Below are 24,314 nucleotides of genomic sequence, written 5' to 3' on the forward strand. Positions count from 1 at the left end.
TATATATATATATATATATATATATATATATATATATATATATATACACAAGCGTCACGTACACTGTACACCAGAATAAAACTAAGACGGGCTAACTAGCAAGCTGGTTAACTACTACTGAATAGTTAGAAAGTTAAATATTACTGTTAGGCTTCTTAATTGTTCATAGGCGCGTAGAGCACCGTAAGAAATATCCGCATCAGTTTTTAGAATTTCGAAAGCGCAGTTACCCTCTGCGCTGTGGCACAACAAATTTTGGCTATTTCTACGGGTAGCGTGCACTGAAGAGGCTACTTTGCCTGCAAGCTTCCCGAAAGCGCATGTATTTTGGCGCGACGAAACCAAGATTTGGTGAGCCACTGAACCGAAGGTAACCGCTTTTTCGAAAAGCTGAAAACTGATATTGATATTATTTACAATGGGCTACATGACTCTCAAAAATTAGGAGCCTAACACTACCAGTTAAAAAGTTAACTATTCAATATTCGCTAACCACCCTGCTAGTTAGAACGTCTTGGCTGTATTCTGGTGTACCAGACCGCTACAATGCTATGGCGAAAAAAAAATGGTTTTCCAACTCAAAAAGCCTATTTTTAAAATTCTGTAAATTCTTAGACGAAGCACCCTGAACATATCTGAGACAAGGCCGATACGGTGATCAGCACTCGAACGCGGCGTCGTCTTACCATAGGCGCGCGTTCGCACTGCCGTTGCTTCTTTGTTCGATAATACACAGCTGCTAATATACAAGTACTTTGCAGATAATATACTTTGCTCAGCGCTCGGATGTTTAGGTTTTGTGCAAAACATTAAAAAATTCAAAATAAGGCGGTTCCATCTTGCGTATTCTCTGGCGCTGTCCTCTACAACCAATGTGTTCAGGGAAACCCATGAAAGTGGAATAACGTTTGAAACAAACGAGCGAAAACACATGGACATCCACATAAGTGCCATACTGCTACGAAGGAAAGGTCTTCAATTTTCGCAGAAATTAAGTTCAAGAAAAATTCTCCGCCGCATGAATCCTCCTTTTCATGTCGTACCTATTGTTGTACCTGCTGAAATTCTAAGGCAAAGAAAAATTATTCGGGGGGCCACCACCTGTCCCAGGCTGTAGCTCCACCGACTAAGCTAACCAATTGAGACTACCAGTAATTACTTCCTTGTTTCAAATGTAATCTACCGTGATGGATTCACCTTTACGCACTGGCCTAACACCATACCCACTTCGAGTTGTTGGACATTTCGGCCTAGCCCTGCCATCTGCTTGCAGCAAATAAGTAGATAATGCTACAAATTTCATTACCGAACTTTTTAATTGAAATGCGCGGATGAAAACTGGCTGTGCCGATCAGTGGCGCGTGACGCCGGTACTCATGCGGGCCTTATGCATCAAGTATGGCACTTTCACTGGTTCAGACCGCGGAGGTCAGCTGACTCTGTCCCAGGCTGCTCAATGTATGGATATGGTGGAGAAGGAAGTGTTGCACAGCCAAGCGCTCACAGCCAGCCCATCCACCTTCTGACCTCCAGAAACGGGTCACGGGTCATTCTCAGGTTCGCAAATAATATGATTGCCACTCCACCACTGCGGCCATTGCAACCGGTGGCAATAGACGGACACCCTCGATGGTGAAAGGAAAATCAGCATTGCTTGAGCCTGCTGAAGATATGCTGGCTTCGAACATACTGGATGCAACCGTTATTGAACACACACAATTTTCTTTTATCTTTCGGGCGTCGGGGGCAATTGTAATCTATTCTACGCGGTGGCCTTTCCTGTTCGCGCTTACTGGAGTCAGGTCGATTTATTAAAGGCACATTCAGCACAACGCAGTTGTTTTCAGTAAAATTCAATATTTTCCTTTTTTTGCTAATTAGTGCTTGCTCGGCACTGGAATACGTATTTAGTGCTGCAAAACTGGGTAGTTTTCTGTGCCATTGTATTCAAACTTCTGAGGTTGATTATGACGTCAGTGCACCGGTGACTGTGAGATTATTAGCTGCGTAAAAGGGTATCGTTGTGTACTAGCTTCTTGAGATTCGTAATAAAAATGCACTATGGTTTATTTTATTGACGTGTGGTGGCTCCAACTATTGTTAATTTCTTGTTTTTCAATACTGCAAAGCCACCGTTTTCAGTGAAAATAGCATCTTTTTCATTAGGACATGGCAATCGCTCGAAACAGGCCAATTTCATCTCGTCCTCAGTGTCCAGTTTCCTGCGCTTGTGCAAGCGTCGTACTTGGGCCGCCCGTTCACAGCAGCTTTTCGTATGACTGCGCATGTCTTCGATTGAGTAAGTTGTCTCTTGCGCAAACTGCCCACTCTTAAGTCATATACGGCTCCTTAGTCAGCAATTTATACCTCAAGGTGGAAATTCGGGCTATTTGGAAATGGTCGCTTGAATTTATAACGCTTAAGACAAAGGGCGAAACAGAGAACAGGCACGCTAGTCCCGTCTTTATGGCCTACCCCAGGCCGAACACGTAAAGGTCTTTGGCTAAGCCCCATTATGCCGTTAAATATTAATTGTCATTTTAATCATATACTAACTAGCCCGACAAGAGGTCCTTATAGCGTGGGTTTTCCTTAACCCTTCCTCAACATGTTGCTGCGTATACTATAGCGCAGGCAAGTAGCGCCTCTCAGGACACCGTAGTCCGGCCGTGCGCGTGCAGCCACGCACCTTGTGCCGGACCGTGTGCTTGGTCTCCCAGAGGCAGGGCTGTCCACTGGGGCTCATCTTGCCCATCATGACGTGCGCCTCGTTCACCAGGGCGGCACTCTGCATCTGCTCCCAGCAGCTCTGCCTCGCAACACAGGGAGAAAGAGAGAGTTCGCTGTTAAACAATGCGGTCAGTTAAGGGCGCTTTGCCTCGTATTTGGAGAGCACGCGCCGTAACAGTGGGAAGGATGGCTGGAGTCGGCACTGTACAAACGGTCCGCTTCATTTAACTAGGGAAACATCGAAATGCTTTTGGCAGGTGAAATATGTGTCAACATCATCCGTTTCACGACGTCGTTGTTTAAATCTCTTTTTGTTTCACAGTAGTGTACACTCTTCACACTTCAGTAGTAATTAGTCTTCATACTTTTACAGAGCTCGATAAGTTGCGAGTTTGAGTATTGTGATGACCCCCATAATGCGCAGGTCCACACGGGACGGAGAGGCAAAGAGACACCGTATGGCTCAGTTTAAACAAACAGGTATATTCAATAATTACACATGGTTAAGGTTATACATCAGAGGCTGGGGCGTCCGAGCTTACGTGCCGACGACTTCATGGGGGCGATGGAGTGGCTCCGGAGTTGGGCTCGAGCGGTTGCTGGCAGAAGCTGCACGCCGTCGGGCTTCGGCACTGAAGGCTCTCTTGGCGAACGATGTCGTCCTCAGCGTGTATGCAGTAGAATTTCAATAGTCGTCCGTTTCTTCGAGGATGGTTCACAAACCCTTCCTCTAGTGTCGTTCGGCTTGGAAGATGAACAGGAGGCGAGCTTGTAGATGATGACAGCAGAGCATAATTTTACAACAGAACAAACTTTGCACTACTTTACTCATCGACCGGGCAGGTTAGTGCCTAAGTAGCATCACATTACATGCTAAGCATGGAGCCCCAGCTCAGATTGAACTGCATCCGTTTACATGCGCTTTTAAGCACTTGATTAACAAAGGACTAAGGGCGGTCATTTCCAGTGGCCCGCCCAAAGCATCAATTCTCCAATCCAAAATAACATGCGAGATGGGGACAACCCCCTTGGGTTGGGCTTAGCCTCGAACCCAGAGTCTGTTAACAATACAAACTAAATAAACAACAAAAACGCCACCACTCTCTCTCAAGTGAGAGTATACACAGGCTCTCTCTTCGGAGCTAATTCACTAGCGCCTGTCTTTCCACATTCTTGGCGAGTACTGCCTGTCTGTCTGACAGGTGTCCGTCACGGCCCTTCTGGGAAGCTGTGGGTGCCTTCCCGGCGATAGCCCACGACAAAGGGGGGGGGGGGGGGGGAAGAATGTTGTCTTCGTGGTAGCGCATAGCGTCGGCTGTGGTACGGCGCGCTCTGGCCCGCTGACAGCTCCTTTGTCCTGGAATGTAACCGGAAATTGGGGAGGATAAAGCCTGTTTCCCCGGGGCGGCGGCGGGTCCGGTTTTTCTGGTCGTCACTCAAAGAGCATGGCTGGGTAATTGATGATGCCGCTGTCACGGGTCTCCGTCTACGCCGCGCCGTCGAACGTGGATCTTCGTAGCACACACGGAATGTCACACTCGCTCACCCTCCAGAAGAATGTTCTCCGAACATTTGAGTCCACGCAGCTCCCCTTGTCTTTCTGAATCGACTCGCACAGTGCGTCCGACAAAACACTTTTCGCTGCACTCAACACCACTGCACAACACCATATGCCTCCGCTGTCAATACTGGCGTCTCCAGGGGCAGCACTGATCTTCTTTTACAGATAAACATGAAACTCAGCACCCAAGCCTCTCCTTTCTAGTCCAAACTGGACGAAATAAATTTACCACAGTTACAAAGGAGCTCCCACTTCTAGCACGATCACGGCACAGACAAAATATAGATAACGAAAGGAAGTAGGGCAGGTTCTGCATGCGCTCCGCATGCTCTCCTGTGCAGGTGTTACTTAATGACAGAAAGGTTTAACTACCAACTCCGATAACTTAACACATAAGCACATAGCAATGTTATGAGCTGCGGCATTACACAATTCTAACCAGTTCACAACTCCGCTCTGTTTACGCCATTAGTCCGACTTAGCTTTCCGATTTCGCAGCGGATATCGGCCTTCATGAGTCATACTAAGTAAGTCTGTGCCCCTTTGTCTGCTTTGGGACTCGCGAGGGCTCGTGGCAGGAGCCTCTCCTGGCGTTATCTGCGCGGCAACCTCGCGCGCTTCTTCTTCTAGCAATGCATGAAGTAAATCCGGTGGCATTCCGGCCGTCACCTCGGGCGCCTGCCGAACAAATGCAGGAGAGGGCGTTTCTTGCGAACTATCTGCGCGCTCCGCTTCACTTCTGTCCCCATCAAAATCCGCGCTTTCCCTTTCCTCATTTCGTGAATACTGAACCGGTGCCGACTTGAGGCGATTTGCGTGTATCCTTATCAAACGCCGGTTCACGTCTCGGACTCTGAAGTTTACCGGAGAAAGCTTCTCGACAACCTCGCACGGTCCTCTCCACCTCGTCTGGAACTTACAAGCTAGCCCAATCTGCCTTTGGCAGTTTTCAATGTACACGCTGTCCCCCACATCAAACGGCGCGTCTCTAGCACTGCGATCGTGCACCTCCTTCCTGCGCTTCGCCGCTTTCTTTAAGGACTCCTTTGCGATGTCCCTCGCCACTTGCAAGCGCGATTCTAGCTCAACCTTATAGTCGTCCAGTGAAGCGCATGGGACACGACGGGGGCCCTCTGGCACTTCACTAGGCTGGTCCGGGTCTCGGCCGTGGAGAAGAAAGAATGGCGATTCGCCCGTGCTCTCGTGTGCTGCGGAATTGTAGGCAAACATTGCATACGGGAGCCACAAGTCCCAGTCCCGCTGGTCGCGCGAAACAAAATGCGACAGGAACCCGGCCACGGTTTGGTTCAGTCGCTCCACCGCGCCGTTGCAAGCCGGATGGTACGGTGTTGTCTGCTTCTTAGCGATCTTAAGCAGCTCGCAAACTCTCCTCATTAGCTGCGACACGAAGTTCGTTCCCCGATCTGTCAAGAGTTGCCTCGGGGGTCCATGTCGGAGCACGATCTGTTCGACAAATGCTCTTGCAACCGTGTCTGCCTTCTGATCTGGGAGTGCTACCGCTTCCGCGTATTTTGAAAGGTGATCGACAAATACTAAAATGTACTTGTTTCCGGAAGTGGTCGTGGGCAATGGGCCCATTATGTCCATACCTGTCCGCTCGAAGGGAGCCGAAACCTCAGGGAACGGCTGAATTGGAGCTGGTCTTCGTCCCTTGGGTGTTTTTCTTTCGAGACAGGAATGACACTTCGCACAGTAGTCTCTAACATCCTGTCGCATGCCACTCCAAAAGTACAAACGCTCCACACGCCTGCGTGTCTTCGCTACGCCAAAATGACCGGCGCATGGCGCATCGTGAAACGCGCGAAGAACCCTTTCTGTCCACGACCGAGGTATGACGACTCTCTCCCAAGCGGTTTTCTCTGGTCTCCCTTTCCTGGTTGGCCTCGTGCGCCGACACAGGGTGCCGTCTTTGCCAATGAAATAACCTAGCTGTTCGGGGTGAGACGGTGCGTCCTCTAAGCTTTCGATTATTCGCTTCAGGTCCGGATCTTTGCACTGCTCTGTGCGTAATTCGGCGGGGTCGACTACGGGGACAAACTCATCTATAGCTGCCACGGCAGCTGTGCGGCTGAGTGCATCAGCATTCAGATGCGTCTTTCCTGACTTGTGCTCAACTTCAAAGCAGTATTCCTGCAGGTGTAGATTCCATCTAGCGAGTCGCGAGCTAGGGTCCCTGACACTCATCACCCATTTCAGAGGATGGCAGTCTGTGACAAGCTTGAATTTGCGGCCGTAAAGGTAGCATCTGAAGTGCTTTACTGCCCAGACAACGGCGAGGCACTCCCTTTCCGTAGCTCCGTACTTTTGCTCTGTGGGGCTCAGCTGTCGGCTAGCAAAAGCAACGGGATGTTCTTTGCCCTCGATAACCTGAGATAGCACGGCACCCACTGCGAACTTTGACGCATCTGTGGCCATAACGAAGGGCAAATTAAAATCCGGGTGGCGCAACAGCGGTGCACTCATTAGCTTCCTTTTCAGGGCCCCAAAAGCATTCTCCGCGTTTTCGTCCCAGCGAAAGGCGACATTTTTGGCTGTTAAGGCGGTGAGCGGCTTAGCGAGCTTGGCGAACTCCTCTATGTGCCTTCGGTAGTAACCGATCAGGCCGAGAAACTGCCGGACCTGGCGGACGCTAGTCGGGGATGGAAAATCCGAGACACACCTTAGTTTCTCAGGGTCCGGTCGCACGCCGTCAGCTGAAACAACGTGCCCGAGGTATTTCACCTCGTTTTTGAGGAATTGGCACTTAGAGGGCTTCAGCTTGAGACCCGCTGCTCTTAGTCGCACCAAAACCTGCTCAATATCGCGCAAATGGTTATCAAAACTGTCACTGTATATGATAATGTCATCCATATACACGAAGCACAGCCTTCCCAGAAGACCTGCCAGGATAACATCAGCGGTTCTCTGCCAGACAGCAGGGCTGTTGGCCAGACCCATCGGCATTCTTTTCCATTCATAGTGCCCTGAGGGCGTGTTGAATGCCGTTTTCTCGGCATCTGCCGGATCCATTGCTATCTGCCAGAATCCCGCCGCCATGTCCACTACCGTGAAGTACCTGGCAGAGCCCAGCTGAGAAAGCGTCTCCTGTATATTGGGGATGGGGTATGGATCGATGCGAGTTACGGCATTTAGTTTGCGGTAGTCCACTACCAATCGATACGAGCCATCTGGCTTTTCCACCAATAGTGCTGGTGCTCCCCAGGGTGACTTTGAGTGTTCGACAATGCCGCTATCAATCAGGTCCTGCACCTGCCGCTCCATCTCCTCACGTTGGGAGTAAGGAATCCTGTACGCACGCTGGTAAACGGGCGATGAAGTGCCGGTTTCTATCCTGTGCTTTATAACGCCACAGCAGCCCAAATCCAGGTTGGACGCGGCGAATACCTCCGAGTAGTCGTTCAGCAAACCAGCCAGAGCCTCCCTCTCCCTGGATTTTACGTGAGAAAGATCGAACGACACCTTTGGAGCAGCCGAAGGACTAGCATGCTCTACAGTTGCGAGTACCGTATCGGTGGGCTCACGTTGCTCTATCGCAGAGGTGAAGAAAGCCAATGTTTTGTTCTTGGGAAGGCTCAGTGGCTGCTGGCTACAGTTAACCACCCGTAGGGGCACTCTGTGGGCGTCATTAACTGTCACGAGGCACGCGGCTGCCTTCAGGCCATTGCTGAGAGAGTCGACCGGCTCAAGCACTCCCACGGCGCCGCTCTCTACATCTGAAGGCACAAACGCGTACAAAATGTGCTCCGACCAAGGAAGGACGACCGCCTCCTCGACCAGCCGGACGGCAACCCGCGAATATACCTTCTCCAATGATCCCACTGTTTGACGGGTGTCAATATCGGTAATGAGAATCTCAGCCCCTCTCCTGTTCAAAAACGGAACTTTTGAGCCGCCCGCATTAACCTCTTCCTCAGAGAATGAGACTACTACCTTCCCTTTTCTCAAAAAATCCTGCCCTAATATACCTGACACTCCGTTTGGCAGAGACACCGTGTCCGGGCATACGTAGCAGGGGTGCTCCAATGCAATTCCGCCGAGAGAGAAGTGTAACCGGTAGAGTCCACTTATGCCAAGAGGATCCCCCGTTATGCCTACAAATTTGGTTGCCATACCACCAGACGCTTCCAACACCTCGCGGTCCCCCTTCCTTCGAAGCGTGTTAAAACTGCTCTCCTTAAGCAATGTCACCTTTGACCCCGTATCTATCAACAATTCCATACAACAACCATTTAACTTGCAACGCACAACAGGGCATGCCTCGTCGGCCACACAAACTACCACCACCTCATCATCTACTGCTCCCTCCCCACGCTCCTCAGGCTGGGGAGGACTAACTAGTTTTTTGACTCGGTATCTGGAGCCCCGCTGTAGGCTTGCTTAGGGCGTGTCTCGCCTGCTTCTCTTTGTGGCTCCCCACGGCGCACGTTTTGGCAGAACCTGGCGATGTGTCCGCGACCCTGGCAAGCGAAGCATACGATTTCTTCAGAATCTCGCATACCGCGCCTGTAGCTTTGTGGCGGTCTCCGGTTTCCAGCGAATGGGCTCTGTTGAGCGCGCGCTTCAACCTGGCGTTCTACCTGCTGAGTTAGCAGCTGTTCCAAGCGATCTAACCGCTCTGTCAAGAGAGCAACCTCAGGGTTGAGCACCGCTCTCTCTATGACGCGTACTCTCGCTGCGGCTGTCGTTAACGCCTCATTTCGTTCCTCATCCAATGCGGCCTCCACGGCTTGGTCGAAATTGCTCGGCTTGCGCGAGAGCACGAACCGGCGCACGGGGTCTTGCAGACCAGCCACGAACAAAGCGGTCATTTCCTCTTTAAGTATATCCTCCGCGTATTTCTTCCTTAGCTGGTCTCCTTCCTCCTCCCTGCTTAACGTATCGCGTGCTAGGCGCTGAAGCCGCGACGCAAATGTTCGCACGTCCTCCCCTACCATCTGTCCGGCGTCACGGAACCTCTGTACCCGCACGTGACGTGGTTCAGTGTCGAAATGCTCAAACGCGAGCTTCTTAAATTCCGCAAATGATTTTGTGGATTTTACTTTTTCGTCTCGCCAGGCAAAATCATGAGCAGCTCCTGCCATCTTACACCTCGCCATTCCCAGCATTTGAGCATCGGACCATCCCCCCATTTTCCCAATCTCTTCTAGCATGGAAAAGAAATCGCAGATTGGAACCCCTGTCTTATCTCCCGTAAACGTCGGAATGACGCTTCCTAATGCCAGCATGCTTGCTCCGAGCGACGGCTGTGGAGTGGGAGCTCCCTCAGATACAGTCATTTTTTTTTTCAAGCCCTCCAGTGCCTCAAGCCTCTCAAATGGGGGTAAAAGTCCCACAATCAGTCCCGTGATTCCCTTTTGATTACAATTTTGAAGTCATGAATGTCACAGCATTCAGAGGACATTTGCTTTTGAGACCCCACTTCTGACACCAGTGTGATGACCCCCATAATGCGCAGGTCCACACGGGACGGAGAGGCAAAGAGACACCGTATGGCTCAGTTTAAACAAACAGGTATATTCAATAATTACACATGGTTAAGGTTATACATCAGAGGCTGGGGCGTCCGAGCTTACGTGCCGACGACTTCATGGGGGCGATGGAGTGGCTCCGGAGTTGGGCTCGAGCGGTTGCTGGCAGAAGCTGCACGCCGTCGGGCTTCGGCACTGAAGGCTCTCTTGGCGAACGATGTCGTCCTCAGCGTGTATGCAGTAGAATTTCAATAGTCGTCCGTTTCTTCGAAGATGGTTCACAAACCCTTCCTCTAGTGTCGTTCGGCTTGGAAGATGAACAGGAGGCGAGCTTGTAGATGATGACAGCAGAGCATAATTTTACAACAGAACAAACTTTGCACTACTTTACTCATCGACCGGGCAGGTTAGTGCCTAAGTAGCATCACATTACATGCTAAGCATGGAGCCCCAGCTCAGACTGAACTGCATCCGTTTACATGCGCTTTTAAGCACTTGATTAACAAAGGACTAAGGGCGGTCATTTCCAGTGGCCCGCCCAAAGCATCAATTCTCCAATCCAAAATAACATGCGAGATGGGGACAACCCCCTTGGGTTGGGCTTAGCCTCGAACCCAGAGTCTGTTAACAATACAAACTAAATAAACAACAAAAACGCCACCACTCTCTCTCAAGTGAGAGTATACACAGGCTCTCTCTTCGGAGCTAATTCACTAGCGCCTGTCTTTCCACATTCTTGGCGAGTACTGCCTGTCTGTCTGACAGGTGTCCGTCACGGCCCTTCTGGGAAGCTGTGGGTGCCTTCCCGGCGATAGCCCACGACAAAGGGGGGGGGGGGGGGGGAAGAATGTTGTCTTCGTGGTAGCGCATAGCGTCGGCTGTGGTACGGCGCGCTCTGGCCCGCTGACAGCTCCTTTGTCCTGGAATGTAACCGGAAATTGGGGAGGATAAAGCCTGTTTCCCCGGGGCGGCGGCGGGTCCGGTTTTTCTGGTCGTCACTCAAAGAGCATGGCTGGGTAATTGATGATGCCGCTGTCACGGGTCTCCGTCTACGCCGCGCCGTCGAACGTGGATCTTCGTAGCACACACGGAATGTCACAGTATATTTATTCCTCAACAGCTGATTGGAATTACTTACATGCTTCCTTATATTATCTCCGATCAAAGCCGGATAGCATGGTGTTATTCTCCTGCTGCGTACGAAATATTTCGCAGCCCAGGGGTTAGATGTGGCCCCGTGACTCTATGAGGCAACGAGGCAATGACTGCATGACTGCGCAGTGAACCCGAGTAACACCGAAAATTAGACTGTTATAAAATAAGTTATGTAAGATGCAGTAACGTTACATGTTACATTAGAACGCTATTTTAATGTAAATATTGACAGTAACATAATGTGCTGTATTGTAAACGCTCTGTATTGTCGCGCTGCTGTATTGTATTATTACTATATTATGTGTTCTATTGCCGCGCTGCTCCGGGTCAACTACCGGTGATCGCTTAGATTCATCTCTCGCGCTGTTGGGAGTTGAAGAGGTAAGTTAACGATCAAAGGAAACTGGCCTGCTAGATTTATGAACTTCATTTGCCAGAAATTAGTCTCCTTTCTTTCAACCCACTTTCCCCATCTGGGAATTAAGTTGCACCCCCCTCTTTTCGTTTGGAGGCCAAATACAGTGAGTGCGGCCCCGCAAGAACGACCTCGAGGCTTCATATTGCCTTCGAAACAGCCTTTTGCTAGTTGAGCTGATTTCTCTACGGCAGGGGGCTACTTGGGCACGTTGCCTGCTGCCCGTTTGACTCGGAAATGGATGGAGCTCTCCCAGCACCACTGTCTGTGGCATGGAACTATTCGTAGGGAACATCACTATTCTGTCTGAGGCATCGGGAATGAACGAGCCTCCTGCACCGCCACTTGCACAAATGATGACAACTGCCTCAAGACCCAGGTCTTAATTTTTATGCACGATGCAGGGTCGCTATTGATGGATGTAGCTCTCCCAGCACCACTGCCTGTGGCATGGAACTATTCGTAGGGAACATGGCTATTCTGTCTGAGGCATCGGGAATGATCGAGCCTCATGCACCGCCACATGCACAAATGATGACAACTGCCTCAAGACCCAGGTCCTGATTCTTATGCACGATGCAGGGTCGCTATTGATGGATGCAGCTCTCCCAGCACCACTGCCTGTGGCATGGAACTATTAGTAGGGAACATCGCTATTCTGTCTGAGGCATCGGGAATGATCGAGCCTCATGCACCGCCACTTGCACAAATGATAACAACTGCCTCAAGACCCAGGTCTTGATACTTATGCACGATGCAGGGTTGCTATTGATGGATGTAGCTCTCCCAGCACCACTGCCTCTGGCATGGAACTATTAGTAGGGAAAATCGCTATTCTGCGTGAGGCATCGGGAATGATCGAGCCTCCTGCGCCGCCACTTGCACAAATGATGACAACTGCCTCAAGACCAAGGTCTTGATTCTTATGCACAATGCAGGGTCGCTATTGATGGATGTAGCTCTCCCAGCACCACTGCCTGTGGCATGGAACTATTCGTAAGGATCATCGCTATTCTGTCTAAGGCATCGGGAATGATCGAGCCTCCTGCACCGCCACTTGCACAAATGATGACAACTGCCTCAAGACCCAGGTCTTGATTCTTATGCACGATGCAGGGTCGCTATCGATGGATTTAGCTCTCCCAGCACCACTGCCTGTGGCATAGAACTATTAGTAGGGAAAATCACTATTCTGCGTGAGGCATCGGGAATGATCGAGCCCCCTGCACCGCCACTTGCACAAATTATGACAACTGCCTCAAGACCAAGGTCTTGATTCTTATGCACGATGCAGGGTCGCTATTGATGGATGTAGCTCTCCCAGCACCACTGCCTGTGGCATGGAACTATTCGTAGGGAACATCGCTATTCTGTCTGAGGCATCGGGAATGATCGAGCCTCATGCACCGCCACTTGCACAAATGATGACAACTGCCTCAAGACCCAGATCTTGATTCTTATGCACGATGCAGGGTCGCTATTGATGGATGTAGCTCTCCCAGCACCACTGCCTGTGGCATGGGACTATTCGTAGGGAACATCGCTATTCTGTCTGAGGCATCGGGAATCATCGAGCCTCCTGCACCGCCACTTGCACAAATGATGAGAACTGCCTGAAGACCCAGGTCTTGATTCTTATGCACGATGCAGGGTTGCTATTGATGGATGTAGCTCTCCCAGCACCACTGCCTGTGGCATGGAACTATTAGTAGGGAAAATCGCTATTCTGCGTGAGGCATCGGGAATGATCGAGCCTCCTGCACCGCCACTTGCACAAATGATGACAACTGCCTCAAGACCAAGGTCTTGATTCTTATGCACGATGCAGGGTCGCTATTGATGGATGCAGCTCTCCCAGCACCACTGCCTGTGGCATGGAACTCTTCGTAAGGAACATCGCTGTTCTGTCTGAGGCATCGGGAATGATCGAGCCTCCTGTACCGCCACTTACACAAATGATGACAACTGCCTGAAGACCCAGGTCTTGATTCTTATGCACGATGCAGGGTCGCTATTGATGAATGTATCTCTCCCAGCACCACTGCCTGTGGCATGGAACTATTAGTAGGGAAAATCGCTATTCTGCGTGAGGCATCGGGAATGATCGAGCCTCCTGCACCGCCACTTGCACAAATGATGACAACTGCCTGAATACCCAGGTCTTGATTCTTATGCATGATGCAGGGTCACTATTGATGGATGTACCTCTCCCTGCACCACTGCCGGTGGTATGGAACTATTCGTAGGGATCATCGCTATTCTGTCTGAGGCATCGGGAATGATCCAGCCTCCTGCACCGGCACTTGCACAAATGATGACAACTGCCTGAAGACCCAGGTCTTGATTCTTATGCACGATGCAGGGTTGCTATTGATGGATGTAGCTCTCCCAGCACCACTGCCGGTGGCATGGAACTATTCGTAGGGATCATCGCTATTCTGTCTGAGGCATCGGGAATGATCGAGCCTCCTGCACCGCCACTTGCACAAATGATGACAACTGCCTCAAGACCCAGGTCTTGATTCTTATGCACGATGCAGGGTTGCTATTGATGGATGTAGCTCTCCCAGCACCACTGCTTGTGGCATGGAAGATAAGGCGCCGGTTCAGAAGCTCTATTTCCTGGAGGCGCGCTTATAACCCTCATCGCTGGCGAGGGAGGATGTTGATAATAAAGAAGTGCCACCCCGTCTTGAGCTAGCGCGCACGGGCTCTAGGCAGTTCGCTTCCATAAACGGCATGACCGTGCGGTTAATTACGCTGCCGGATTTGCAACCATTTATAGTACTGAAAGGCAATTCCAACAAGCTTTTGCCGATGCTCTAGAGTTCAGCCAAGCCCTTTGAGCGTTTCCCTTCTTCCTCTGACAGCGTCAGTGGTCTTGAAAAAAAGGCAGAATTGTGCGCTTATACACGACGATGGTTGAATTTCGATGGAGGCGACATTCTAGAGACCCATGTACTGTGCGATGTCAGTGCAGGCTAAAGTGCCCCATGTAGTAAAAATTTCCGGAGCCCTTCACTGCGGCATCCCTCATAGCCTGAGTTGCTATGGGACGTTAAATCCCATAAACCAAACCAAACATTACAACATCGGCGAGACCCTGTGAGAAAACCATCATTGGGAAAGACATCACTGTGAAGACGTTACTTTGTTAAATACCTAATGAGTGCCAGAGAGCGTTAAGCTTCAAGCCAAAATTCCTAGAAAACACTTCGTAAGAACCGTGGTCCAGTACTTTCCGCCGACACGGGAAATCCTTTTGGCCACACATTAGGCCGAATTCGAGCATTATTCGCCCTAGGTTTCAAAAAATTACTCCATGCATCGGGCGGTAAAATTCGCTGCTAATGACACACAATTCACTAGAATTATGTCAGCTACTGGCGCACAGGTGCTGGGCCACGCCCACTGAGTTCTTTGAAGAAGTAAACGATGCTTTGCGGCGATATTCTCCTTCATGTGGCTTCAAAATATCGGCGATGCACTGTTAACACGAATACGCCAATAAAGCGGTGAAAAGAGAGTATACTGTAATATAATGCAATCTCTTTAGGGACAGGGTAGACTGCCAAAGTTCTCGAGTAGATTTCAATTACTAAATAAGCGGAATGTTACTAGTGACAACGGGGGTATACATAGTTACACTTGGAAATCATAGCAACCTGATGCAGTTAGAAATGGGAGGAGGCTTCTAAATGCGGCACCGGAAGTCCTGAACTTAGCCAATAGAGGAGATGACAACCTGTTCTAATATATTCGTAACTGCTATAACATCACATATTATGAAGAGCAAATTTGTTTGAGTTGCCAACTGTAAATATTACGTGTTTTAGTCGTCGAATTCGACCTCATGGCTTGGACAGCATACGCTGTCCATTAAAGGGAGTGGGCTAGGGGACAGATCGCAAATTTTTTACTCATTTCGTGTTATTTACGCACGAACGTCCTCACGCTCACACGCGCATACATATACATATATGTATATATATATAAACCAAAGCCCCAGACAAGAGAAAGGAGATTAGGGGCTCGTTATAAATATTGTTGAATGTAGGGCTTCAACCCCCCCCCCCCCCCTGAAGGCCCTCAGTCTTGGAGATGGAGGGGCCCTTGAGTTGGCTGACTCGTTCGGCACCGCAGGTCCCGGCTGCGAAGGGTGTTGTCAGACACCGTTAAGAAGGAAACAGCACAGTAGGCTTATTTTACATATTCGAAGTCGAGATAGGAGTGTGTCGGTAACAAACCAGCACCCCGTTAAATATCCTTCGTATTCTCCAGATCCGTGACAGGGGAATCAGATTCGGAGAATAATGTCCAAACAAGGAAGCGGATGTAGACATGGCAAGTGGCGGTACTGATGCTCTCTCAGAGCTCCGTCGATGGAAATGGGAAACAGTGCTACAACACTGCCACGTCGATGACGCCACGGCGACCAGGTCGATGCCTTTGTGGGAAAGGAAGACACGCCGATTCCCAGAAGGTGGACAGGAATAAAGACGCCTCGAGCACCGACGTGTCGTCTTCACCGTTTGTGGAGGGTTCGGCACCAACGTGAGCAAGGAATGTCAGCCGTCTGCCAACAGGCGGTTGAACGACCTTGTGCTTCCCCGCCTGTTATCCGAAGCGCTGGAACTAACGAAGTCGCAGCCGTCTTTCAATTATCCCCTGAGTGACCGATGCATAGTATTACTCCGTCCAGCGAGCCGAAGCAGACGCGGCCACCTGGCGCCGCCATTGTCGCCGCTGCTGTAGTCAATGCCTCCGCGAACGTCAGATCTCGCCGCCGCATGCCATCTCGATGACTCATCCGCCTTCACGTTGGTATTCTACTAATTCCTGCCAGGTACGAGTTCTCCGAACTTAACATTATGATGGAAGCCAATAGACACAAAAGAAAAAAGCTGCTTGGTGTCTGTGGCTCTTGGCTTCCTTCATATGTATATATGCACTGGAGTGAGTTCTCGGCATTTTTCGGTTAAAACCGGCAAGTGCACTGCCTAATCGTTCGACAGCGCTCGCTTTTTACTTTGCGTTCTGTGGCTGCATTTTCGTCATGAATGCAAGTGCATAAAGAAGCAGAAAGGAAAGCATGCGGTCATTTAGAAAGCTACAGCTGCAGCTTCGAACAGAAAAACCGAAACGAAAGCGCAGCCTATCCATTTATGAAGTAGTGTGATGCCAACTGCAAGGAAGCAGAGCTCATGCAGGGGACGATGCTCATGAGCACTCTCGGATAGCGAATTCCCGGAGCAAACCCCCTATTGCCACTTGCCCTTATTTAATGTCAAGAGAACAAAGAAACCAAATGAATAATGTTATCTCCGCATTATGCTGGAAAATGTCCCTACAATGAAAGCATATCAAAAATTAGCTAGCGCTGCTAAAATATGAGAGACGTGTGGGTCACCAATTGGAAAAATAATAGCAACGCGTTATATTCGTGCGTTAGTCCGAGTTGTGTGAAAGACCGAATGGGATTCCTCTAACAAACCCGAAGGCCTAGAGTGGGTAAACATTCTTTTATCCAACAAATATCTCCCTACCTTCCCCGGAACAGTTGTCAGCAAATGACTGAGGAGGAATTGTTGCACGCTGAGGGGAAGTCGCGCATTAACGCCCTATATTTACAGCGAAAGCTGTCATATATCTTTGGTCTAGCCATACAGCCCCGCATCCTAATGTATATCTGGTAACAACAGCGTCTGCAGCAAGAGCGTACCTTCTTAGTTATCTGATTTAATTTGCTTCCCTGAACTGAGCTATTTTAAATATGCCACCTAGCTTCCACGTTAGAAGGTGGAAAGAGGAGAGGGAAATTCCTCTCTCCGTGTTTAGGCGAGAGAAAAGAGAGCAGAATGTCCGAAAGAAGACAGGCTTGGAAATGACGGGTGGCCAGATCAAATGTCCCTGATGCGCATGAGCATCGCTATTCTTTTCTTAAGGCTGACAATATAAGTTACACAGTCGAACCCACTTATAGCGAACCTGACGGTCAACTGACTGGCGTTCGTAGTATCTGAAGTTCGTAGTAACGTAATTCCCATATTACAGCGAAGAAAGCAAAGTCCGATAAAAGTGACATTTGGTCCTTTAAAAGGTGAGTTTTGTGCGCCTGCTTCAATGTTGATCCTGTCGCGGTGGTTTACAGGCTCTGCTGACCGGTCATGTTCTGCTGGCGGAGACCTTTGCTGCTAACAATACGCTTTAGGAACGTGTTATAACTTAAATATGACCGCAGATGAAGCGTCCACGGTAGCTGCTGGCATTTCGGCCACCGTAATCAAATTCCCAGTGGTCGGCGAATGCTCGTACTTCGCGTAGAATAGCTTCGTTAGCGCTCGTCTCTGGAATGCTGGCGTCCGCACCAATGAAGTCATCCCATGAGACATCCGAGTAGTAGCGCATCAGAGACGCGTTGAACCAAATCCACTTGCGTCTGATCTCATGGGCATTCATAGCTTCAGCAGTAGTTTTTGGGCCCATGTAGGGACGAAGGTAGAGCGGAGTCTACGTTGGCATAGAATGTATCAGCTGCACTGTTTATTGTGTCCGCGTTGTCTGTACACAACAGAAAGGTCTGCAGTCGGCTGGGCAGGAGTTGCATACCACGTGACCTATTGTTACAGCGAGGCATTGCGACTTCTCAAACCTCTACAGTTCATTGATGGCTGACCGCGCGCACTGTAGCTTGGCTTTCGACACTGCCCCTGTACCGTGCCCACCGCACTTCTACTCAAACCCGACAATTGTGGAGAAAAGCATTTTTGAGCGGGAAACCGTTTATGAACGCAATTTTTGATATAATAGAAGATTTCACTATAACAATCGACATATCGGCTGGTCACCCGACGGCAATCGCATTTTTTTCTATTAGCGTTTTTGATATCCTCATGAGCGTTCCCTATCGGCTTTTTATGGCAGTTCTATGCGATCGATGGAAACACTTTAATAGAAAGATTTTGATACATATCAGAATAACGAACCATTACTTTAAATATTTCCACAGAGTACCTTACAATTTTGCAGGCCATCGGCGCACGCTTGGCCGGCGGTTATGAAAATTTTCAATGCCGCCTTTTTATCTTTATTGGAGTCACCATGTTCTCTCCGCGGTGGCGTCAAGGGGGATGAGGGATGCTCTTCCGTCTCCGCACATGCAGGAAGCGCGTGTTTTTCGGCTCCGGGAGAAGTTTATTGCGTCTGCTCGTTCGCTATAACCGACTGGTGCGGCAACAGTCGTTCGTTTTACATGAGATGCGTATTTGAGAAGCATATTTGGTCGGTAGCACCCCCCCCCTCCCTCTATCGCAATAACCGATCGTTCGTTACATCTGTTCGTTATAAGTGGACTCGACTGTAGAGGTTATATAGCTTTGGCTAAGCAAAGATAGATAACAGCTTTCGCTGAATAATATGCAAAGCCGGTAAGCATCACTCAACACATTTTTGTTCACACAGCTTGCTTAGAGTGACGTCAAAAATTCTGATCGGAAAGCGCTGGTTATTGAGAACATGACATAAAACTTAGAATCCAAGCCTCCAAGCTCCACTTACAAACGTGTTCACGGCGTAGAAGCGGTATGTCGCGAATTCGCGACACTGAGCATTAGGTTAAAGCGCCGTCACCCCCACCCCCCACCCCCCTTTCAAGGAGTGCCTCACGCAGTAGCTGTTCTGCGGTGCCATTCTATCTGTACACACGTCCATGCAGCGAATACCTCAGGAGTTCATAGAAACGCTTGGCATCCCAGCGCACGCTGCCTGAAATTGATAACGGGTCACGCAAGCGAAAGAAGTGAATTAAGGTGCAACGTAGTGTCGAGGCGGAGAAACTGGATAAGAAGAAAAAATGCTTAATTCCTGGAAAAAAATGGTTCATACAATCGCGCGTGTGCTTTTGGCGGGTTCATCGATTCATCTCTTCAGCCCTAACAAACACGATAGTTGAGCAACGGGAGTTGACCGAAAGCTACGCGAAAAAACAGGAGCGCCAGTTCTGCTACCGGACGGCGCTAGAATGCGCACATAGAATGCCGTGGGGTGGTGCTGCCGTGCGGTGTTACAATCCTTCGAGCAGATGTCGGATGTTTTAATAAAAGAGCCGTCGGCCGGAACTATAGACACTGCCTCTAGAGTGAGGTTGCTCCAAATATAATTTTTTAACACTTCAAGAAAGTGAGAAAATTACGACTTTAAGAAGAATGTTGTTACAGCTGTAGACGTGGACCACATCCTCCGCTCGTGCGTGGAACGCGAAAAGAACGAGCTGCGTTGGTAGTGCTGATATTGTGCCTAGATTAAACTGGCAGTGCTGGGGCCCCGCTTGCTCCGGTTGTTCGGCGGCGTGGCGCTGTGTGCTTTCCCTCTGCAAATATATTCACTGTTTCAGTTAGACGTCCTCACATTACATTATTGGTGCGATGTGCTCAGTGCAGCTACAGCAAGCACGGAGCTCCGCAACGGTCGTCAGCTTTCCAGCTCTTCAACCATGCCCGCTGAGGCAGCCGCTCAGTGGGCGTCCACCACTCCGGTGGTCATCATTGCCCATTCGAGAAATCCCGGTACCTTAAGCTAAACGTACGGCGTTGATGTGGAGGACTGGCTCGCAATGTACGATCGTCTGAGCTCACACAACAGGTGGGACCCGAGATTGCAGTTGGCTAATGTCACCTTCTACCAGACGGGCACTGCCGGAATCCGATTCGAGACCCACCAGGACGAACTCACCAGTTGGGACCTCTGCAAGCGCGAGCTTTGTGACTTCTTCGGTAGGCCAATTGGGCGCCAGGTGGGTGCGAAGGAGCTTCCGTGTCGTGCACAAACGTCCACAGAATCCTACATCTCATACATTCAGGACTTACGAGCTCTCTGCATAAAAGTCTACACCACTATGCCAGAGTCCGACGAAGTTGATCACCTACTCAAAATCATTGCAGACAACGCCTTCAACCTGTCTGTGTACAAGGACAGCGGAACGGTTGACGCAATCATCAAAGAATGCCGCCGGTTCGAACAACCAATAAACCGCCGCATTTCTCCGCAGTTCACGTGGTTACCGAATACAACTTCAATGCCGTCCTGCGCAGACTCGACACCACCGTGCCGCCCACCGAAATCTGAGAGCCTGACACGACTTGTGCGCCAGGAACTAGAGGCAATGCCCCCCGTTGCTTTTCAACCGCCCGCATCAGACAGCACTCCAGCAGTATCCCTCATACAGGCTATTGTTCGGCAAAAATTCGCCAATCACGGGTTCCAACCTCTTCGCTCAAAGTTCCCCAGGTGGTCGCCGCGTGCCCCCGGCTCTCGCTGCATCCGCAATCCTGATGAGTGGAGCACACAGGACACCTACTATCACTGGCCGAATTCTGCATATTCCTGTCGCTCTTCCTTGCCCTCAGAACCTCTCTTTTCTGGTCACAACGATCAGACCCCTCATACTAACCGTACGTAGCACCTCAGAGCCGTCAATCTCCATCGCCCCGACTCCGCCGGCATTCATCTTCGGCCCCATATTACCCCACCTGGTCGGAAAACTGATGACTGGAGCGTCTGGGGGTGATGCTGCTCTGACGAATAGGCCTGAAAATCTTTAACTCTTCATGCCCATCGGAACATCCTTAGCGTCGACGTGGATGGGGTTCCGGTTACTGCTCTGATGGATACCGGAGCGCACGCATTCGTCATGACTGCTTGTCTTCGCCGTCGTCTAAAGAAAGTGCGCACTCCTGCCCCCACAACAGTTGTCCATGTTGCAGATGGTGGTACCTCTAACTTCTTTAGAATGCGTACTGCTCGTGTGTTGATCGCCAAACACCATACTTCTGTGCTCTTTAGTGTCATCAAACGCTGCCCTCATAACATAATCCTCAGCACTGACTTTACCTCTGACCATTCCGCCCTTATCGATTCCGCCACAAATATCGTTCAGCTCACACTACCTCTTCCAGCGGAGCCTCGGGATCCAACTGTGTACCTACTGTGCACCGTCGACTTTGCGCGCCTGGGCCCCGAAGCCGGCACTTATGTCCGTTTCTCGTCTGTCCCGCCAGTTCATGATGATGACAGCATTATTACTCCAGTCCCTGATGTGCCCCTTACATGAAATGTTGCCCTTGTACATGCAGCTGTCAACATGTGTGCAAATAAAGCGTCCCTTCCAGTTCTCAACTTTGAATCGTACGTTCAGCCGCTGCCGCAAGGTATGTCGCTCGCCGCGCTGTGCTCTGGATCGGAATGAGTCGTATCGGCGCTGGCAAGCTGCGTGCCACCTTCGTCAAATTGCAGCGAGTCTGACATCCCACCATCTTTTGAATACCAAAAATGATTGCTACTGACCTCTTACCAGGGCAAGCTCGCGACCTCCGCTGTCTTCTGTCGCCTTATCGCGACATTTCTGACTTCGATGACCGCCCATTGGCTCGAACCACATTGGTTACGCATCGCATTAGCCCTGGTGACGCTGCTCTTAAACAGAGACGACCGTGTCGGGTGTCCATTACAGAACGCACCATCATACAGCGGGGGTGGAAAAGGTGCTCAGTAGAGGCATTAGAGAGCCCTCATTGAGCCTCTGGGCCTCAACAGTTGTGCTCGTTAAGAGGACGGCAGCTGGCGCTTTTGCGTTGATTTGTGACACCTCAAGAGCATCACGGGAAAAGACATCTATCCTCTCCCAAGAAAAGGTGATGCTTCGCACGGCCTCCACAGAGCCAAAAACTTCTCTTCCACAGATCTTCGGTCCGGGCAATCGCAAACTGCTGTTGATGACAAATACCATCAAAAAACCGCATTTGTCACTCCGGACGCTGTTTTTCTCGCGCTTCCTTCCTGCTGTGGGGTTCGGCGAAGTTGGGCGGGGGGAGGATTCCCTGAGGACCACCGCGAGGGTGGGTGAGCCCTCTGGGGGAGACGTGGCTGCAGGAATGCCGGAAGCAGCGACGACCATGGCGTCCCCACGTATTCGTGCAGGAATGCCAGAAGCAGCGACGACCATAAGTGTATTCGTACCGGTCCTCAGACGACGAAGTGCGGTATCAGTGTGGTCCCCTTCGGTCACGCTGTGGTTGAACAATTGCCCGAGCGCCGCAGCTTCGACAGAGGTTCCGCGTTCCGGTCATCAGTACAAGATCTTTCAATACCTGCTGGGAGACAGCCTGCATTCCTGTGTCATGCAGGCGCATCCTGGGTCAACATGGGCGCGGTCCGGACACACGTGCGCGCCCACCTGGAGGTTGCGTGGACGACAATGTGACCGGGTCCTGTTCCCTTTCCCTCGACCGAGCGGCGAAGAAACATCAGGACAGCCCTGCCGTGTGTGGTACCATCAGTGCCATCGTGTGATTGGACATCATTCTTCGAGCTATATTCCCCAGCTAGGGATCTGGGGAATACGAAGAGTATTTAAATAGCTGCTGGTTTGGTAGCAGAGGAGAACCCCCTCTTAAGAGATACCAGAGACTCCCGACTGCTAAGAAGCTCTCTTTACTGAGAATCACTCTCAGTTGCCCGTACTTGTACATTATGTAAATAGTCCTTGTATAAAGTTTTCCAAGTTTTCTTTCTCCAATCGTCCACGTCTCTTCTCCGGCCCAGTCACGCTACCTTACTCCCAACAACTGGTGGCAGCGGTGGGATGCTGCTACCTGAATCCGCCTTTTTCACGACGCGACTGCGCATGCGCCCATGCCCTGGTGGCGGTGTCACGAAACATATTGGAAGGGTCGCGCGCTCCACTCGAGACTGGCCGTGGAAATGTAAACAAACCGGCTTCTTACGCGGGGTGCGTTCCTGCAGCCGTCGGGCGTTCAGCGCGACGCATTTGGCGATGCATACGACATGTGTTGCATACGGCGGCAATGCCCAATATGTGAAGGGAAGCAAACTCGGATTTTTTCGCTTTCCGAACGCTTCCCGGGACCGCCTTCGACGCAAAGCGTGGATAAAAGCAGTTCGCCGGCTCGACGATCGTGGTCGCCCTTGGGCACCGTCAAGCAAGTCAAGACTGTGCGAGAATCACTTGGTGACAGGTACGGACGAGGTACTCTGGTTAAATGCGTGTGCAGTCTATCACGAAATGTTTTGTTCATGGGCAGGGAGGCCTCGCATGTCGCCACCGCACCCAGACTTCGTTCGGACGCTTTTTGCTTTCTGAAGCAAGAAGGCCGAATGGGCAAGTGCTGTGAGCCGCTTTCAACGCGCGACAGAGCGGACAACGAAAAAGAAGCTACGAGAACATTCACGCTTGGTGCTAGAATTTTGTCATAATATCCTATTGAAATTTCTTACTTTATGCCACTACACCTTGGCCAATCCCCCGGTGTGGGTATGTGCCATGTATTATCAGGCAGAAGAGGAAGATGGTGCGTTATGCGTGTGTTCGTATCATATCCATGATGAATAGCGCTGCGTGGTATCGCCGGAATGGCTCAATGTGCGCCTCTCGCGCTCGTATTTATGGATGCGCACGCTTGTTTAAGCTATGCAGTGGTGTGCTGTGGGAAAATAAAGTGAAATGCTAGCAGAGCTGCCACGTTGCGAGTACGCTTGCGCTTTTATAGCTCGTGTAGCTATTCGGCAGCGCTTGAGCACAAGGATTTCTTGTAAAAACTGTTGTCCCCAGTCGTTTTCAGTGCTACGGCGTGCACGATGTAGTATCCACCTTTCATGGATGGCAGGCATATACAGCGGAAAACGCCAACCTCATTGATCGGGGTTATTTCATTGAACATTATGTTCCGAATGTAGCCTTCATCTCTGAAGCGGCGGCCCTTGCTCAGCTGGCGTTCGCATCGCATGCTGGTTGATCGCAGATACTGAAGAATTTGCTCTTCGGTGGGCACAGCAGCCTGCTTCGGACTTCGCACCGAGCCATCAGTCAATCCTAGAAATCCTCCAGGTACCAGGTGCTGTCCAGGACACGCCATCGTTGACAGATACAAACAAAACTCAGTCCGGCCGG

The 24,314-nt window shown here is 50.4% G+C and overlaps 1 protein-coding gene across 1 annotated transcript in view; it reads right to left on the reverse strand.

Moving 5' to 3' along the window:
* Positions 1-24,314, reverse strand: part of LOC144130190 (uncharacterized) — a 103,965-nt gene that overhangs the window by 17,217 nt on the left and 62,434 nt on the right. Inside the window, exon 8 of the mRNA XM_077664183.1 lies at positions 2,690-2,809. Coding sequence (XP_077520309.1) covers positions 2,690-2,809 — 120 coding nt within the window. The remainder of the gene's footprint in view (positions 1-2,689; positions 2,810-24,314) is intronic.

This window comes from Amblyomma americanum, chromosome 4 (genome assembly GCF_052857255.1).
Source record: "Amblyomma americanum isolate KBUSLIRL-KWMA chromosome 4, ASM5285725v1, whole genome shotgun sequence".
NCBI lineage: Eukaryota > Metazoa > Arthropoda > Arachnida > Ixodida > Ixodidae > Amblyomma > Amblyomma americanum.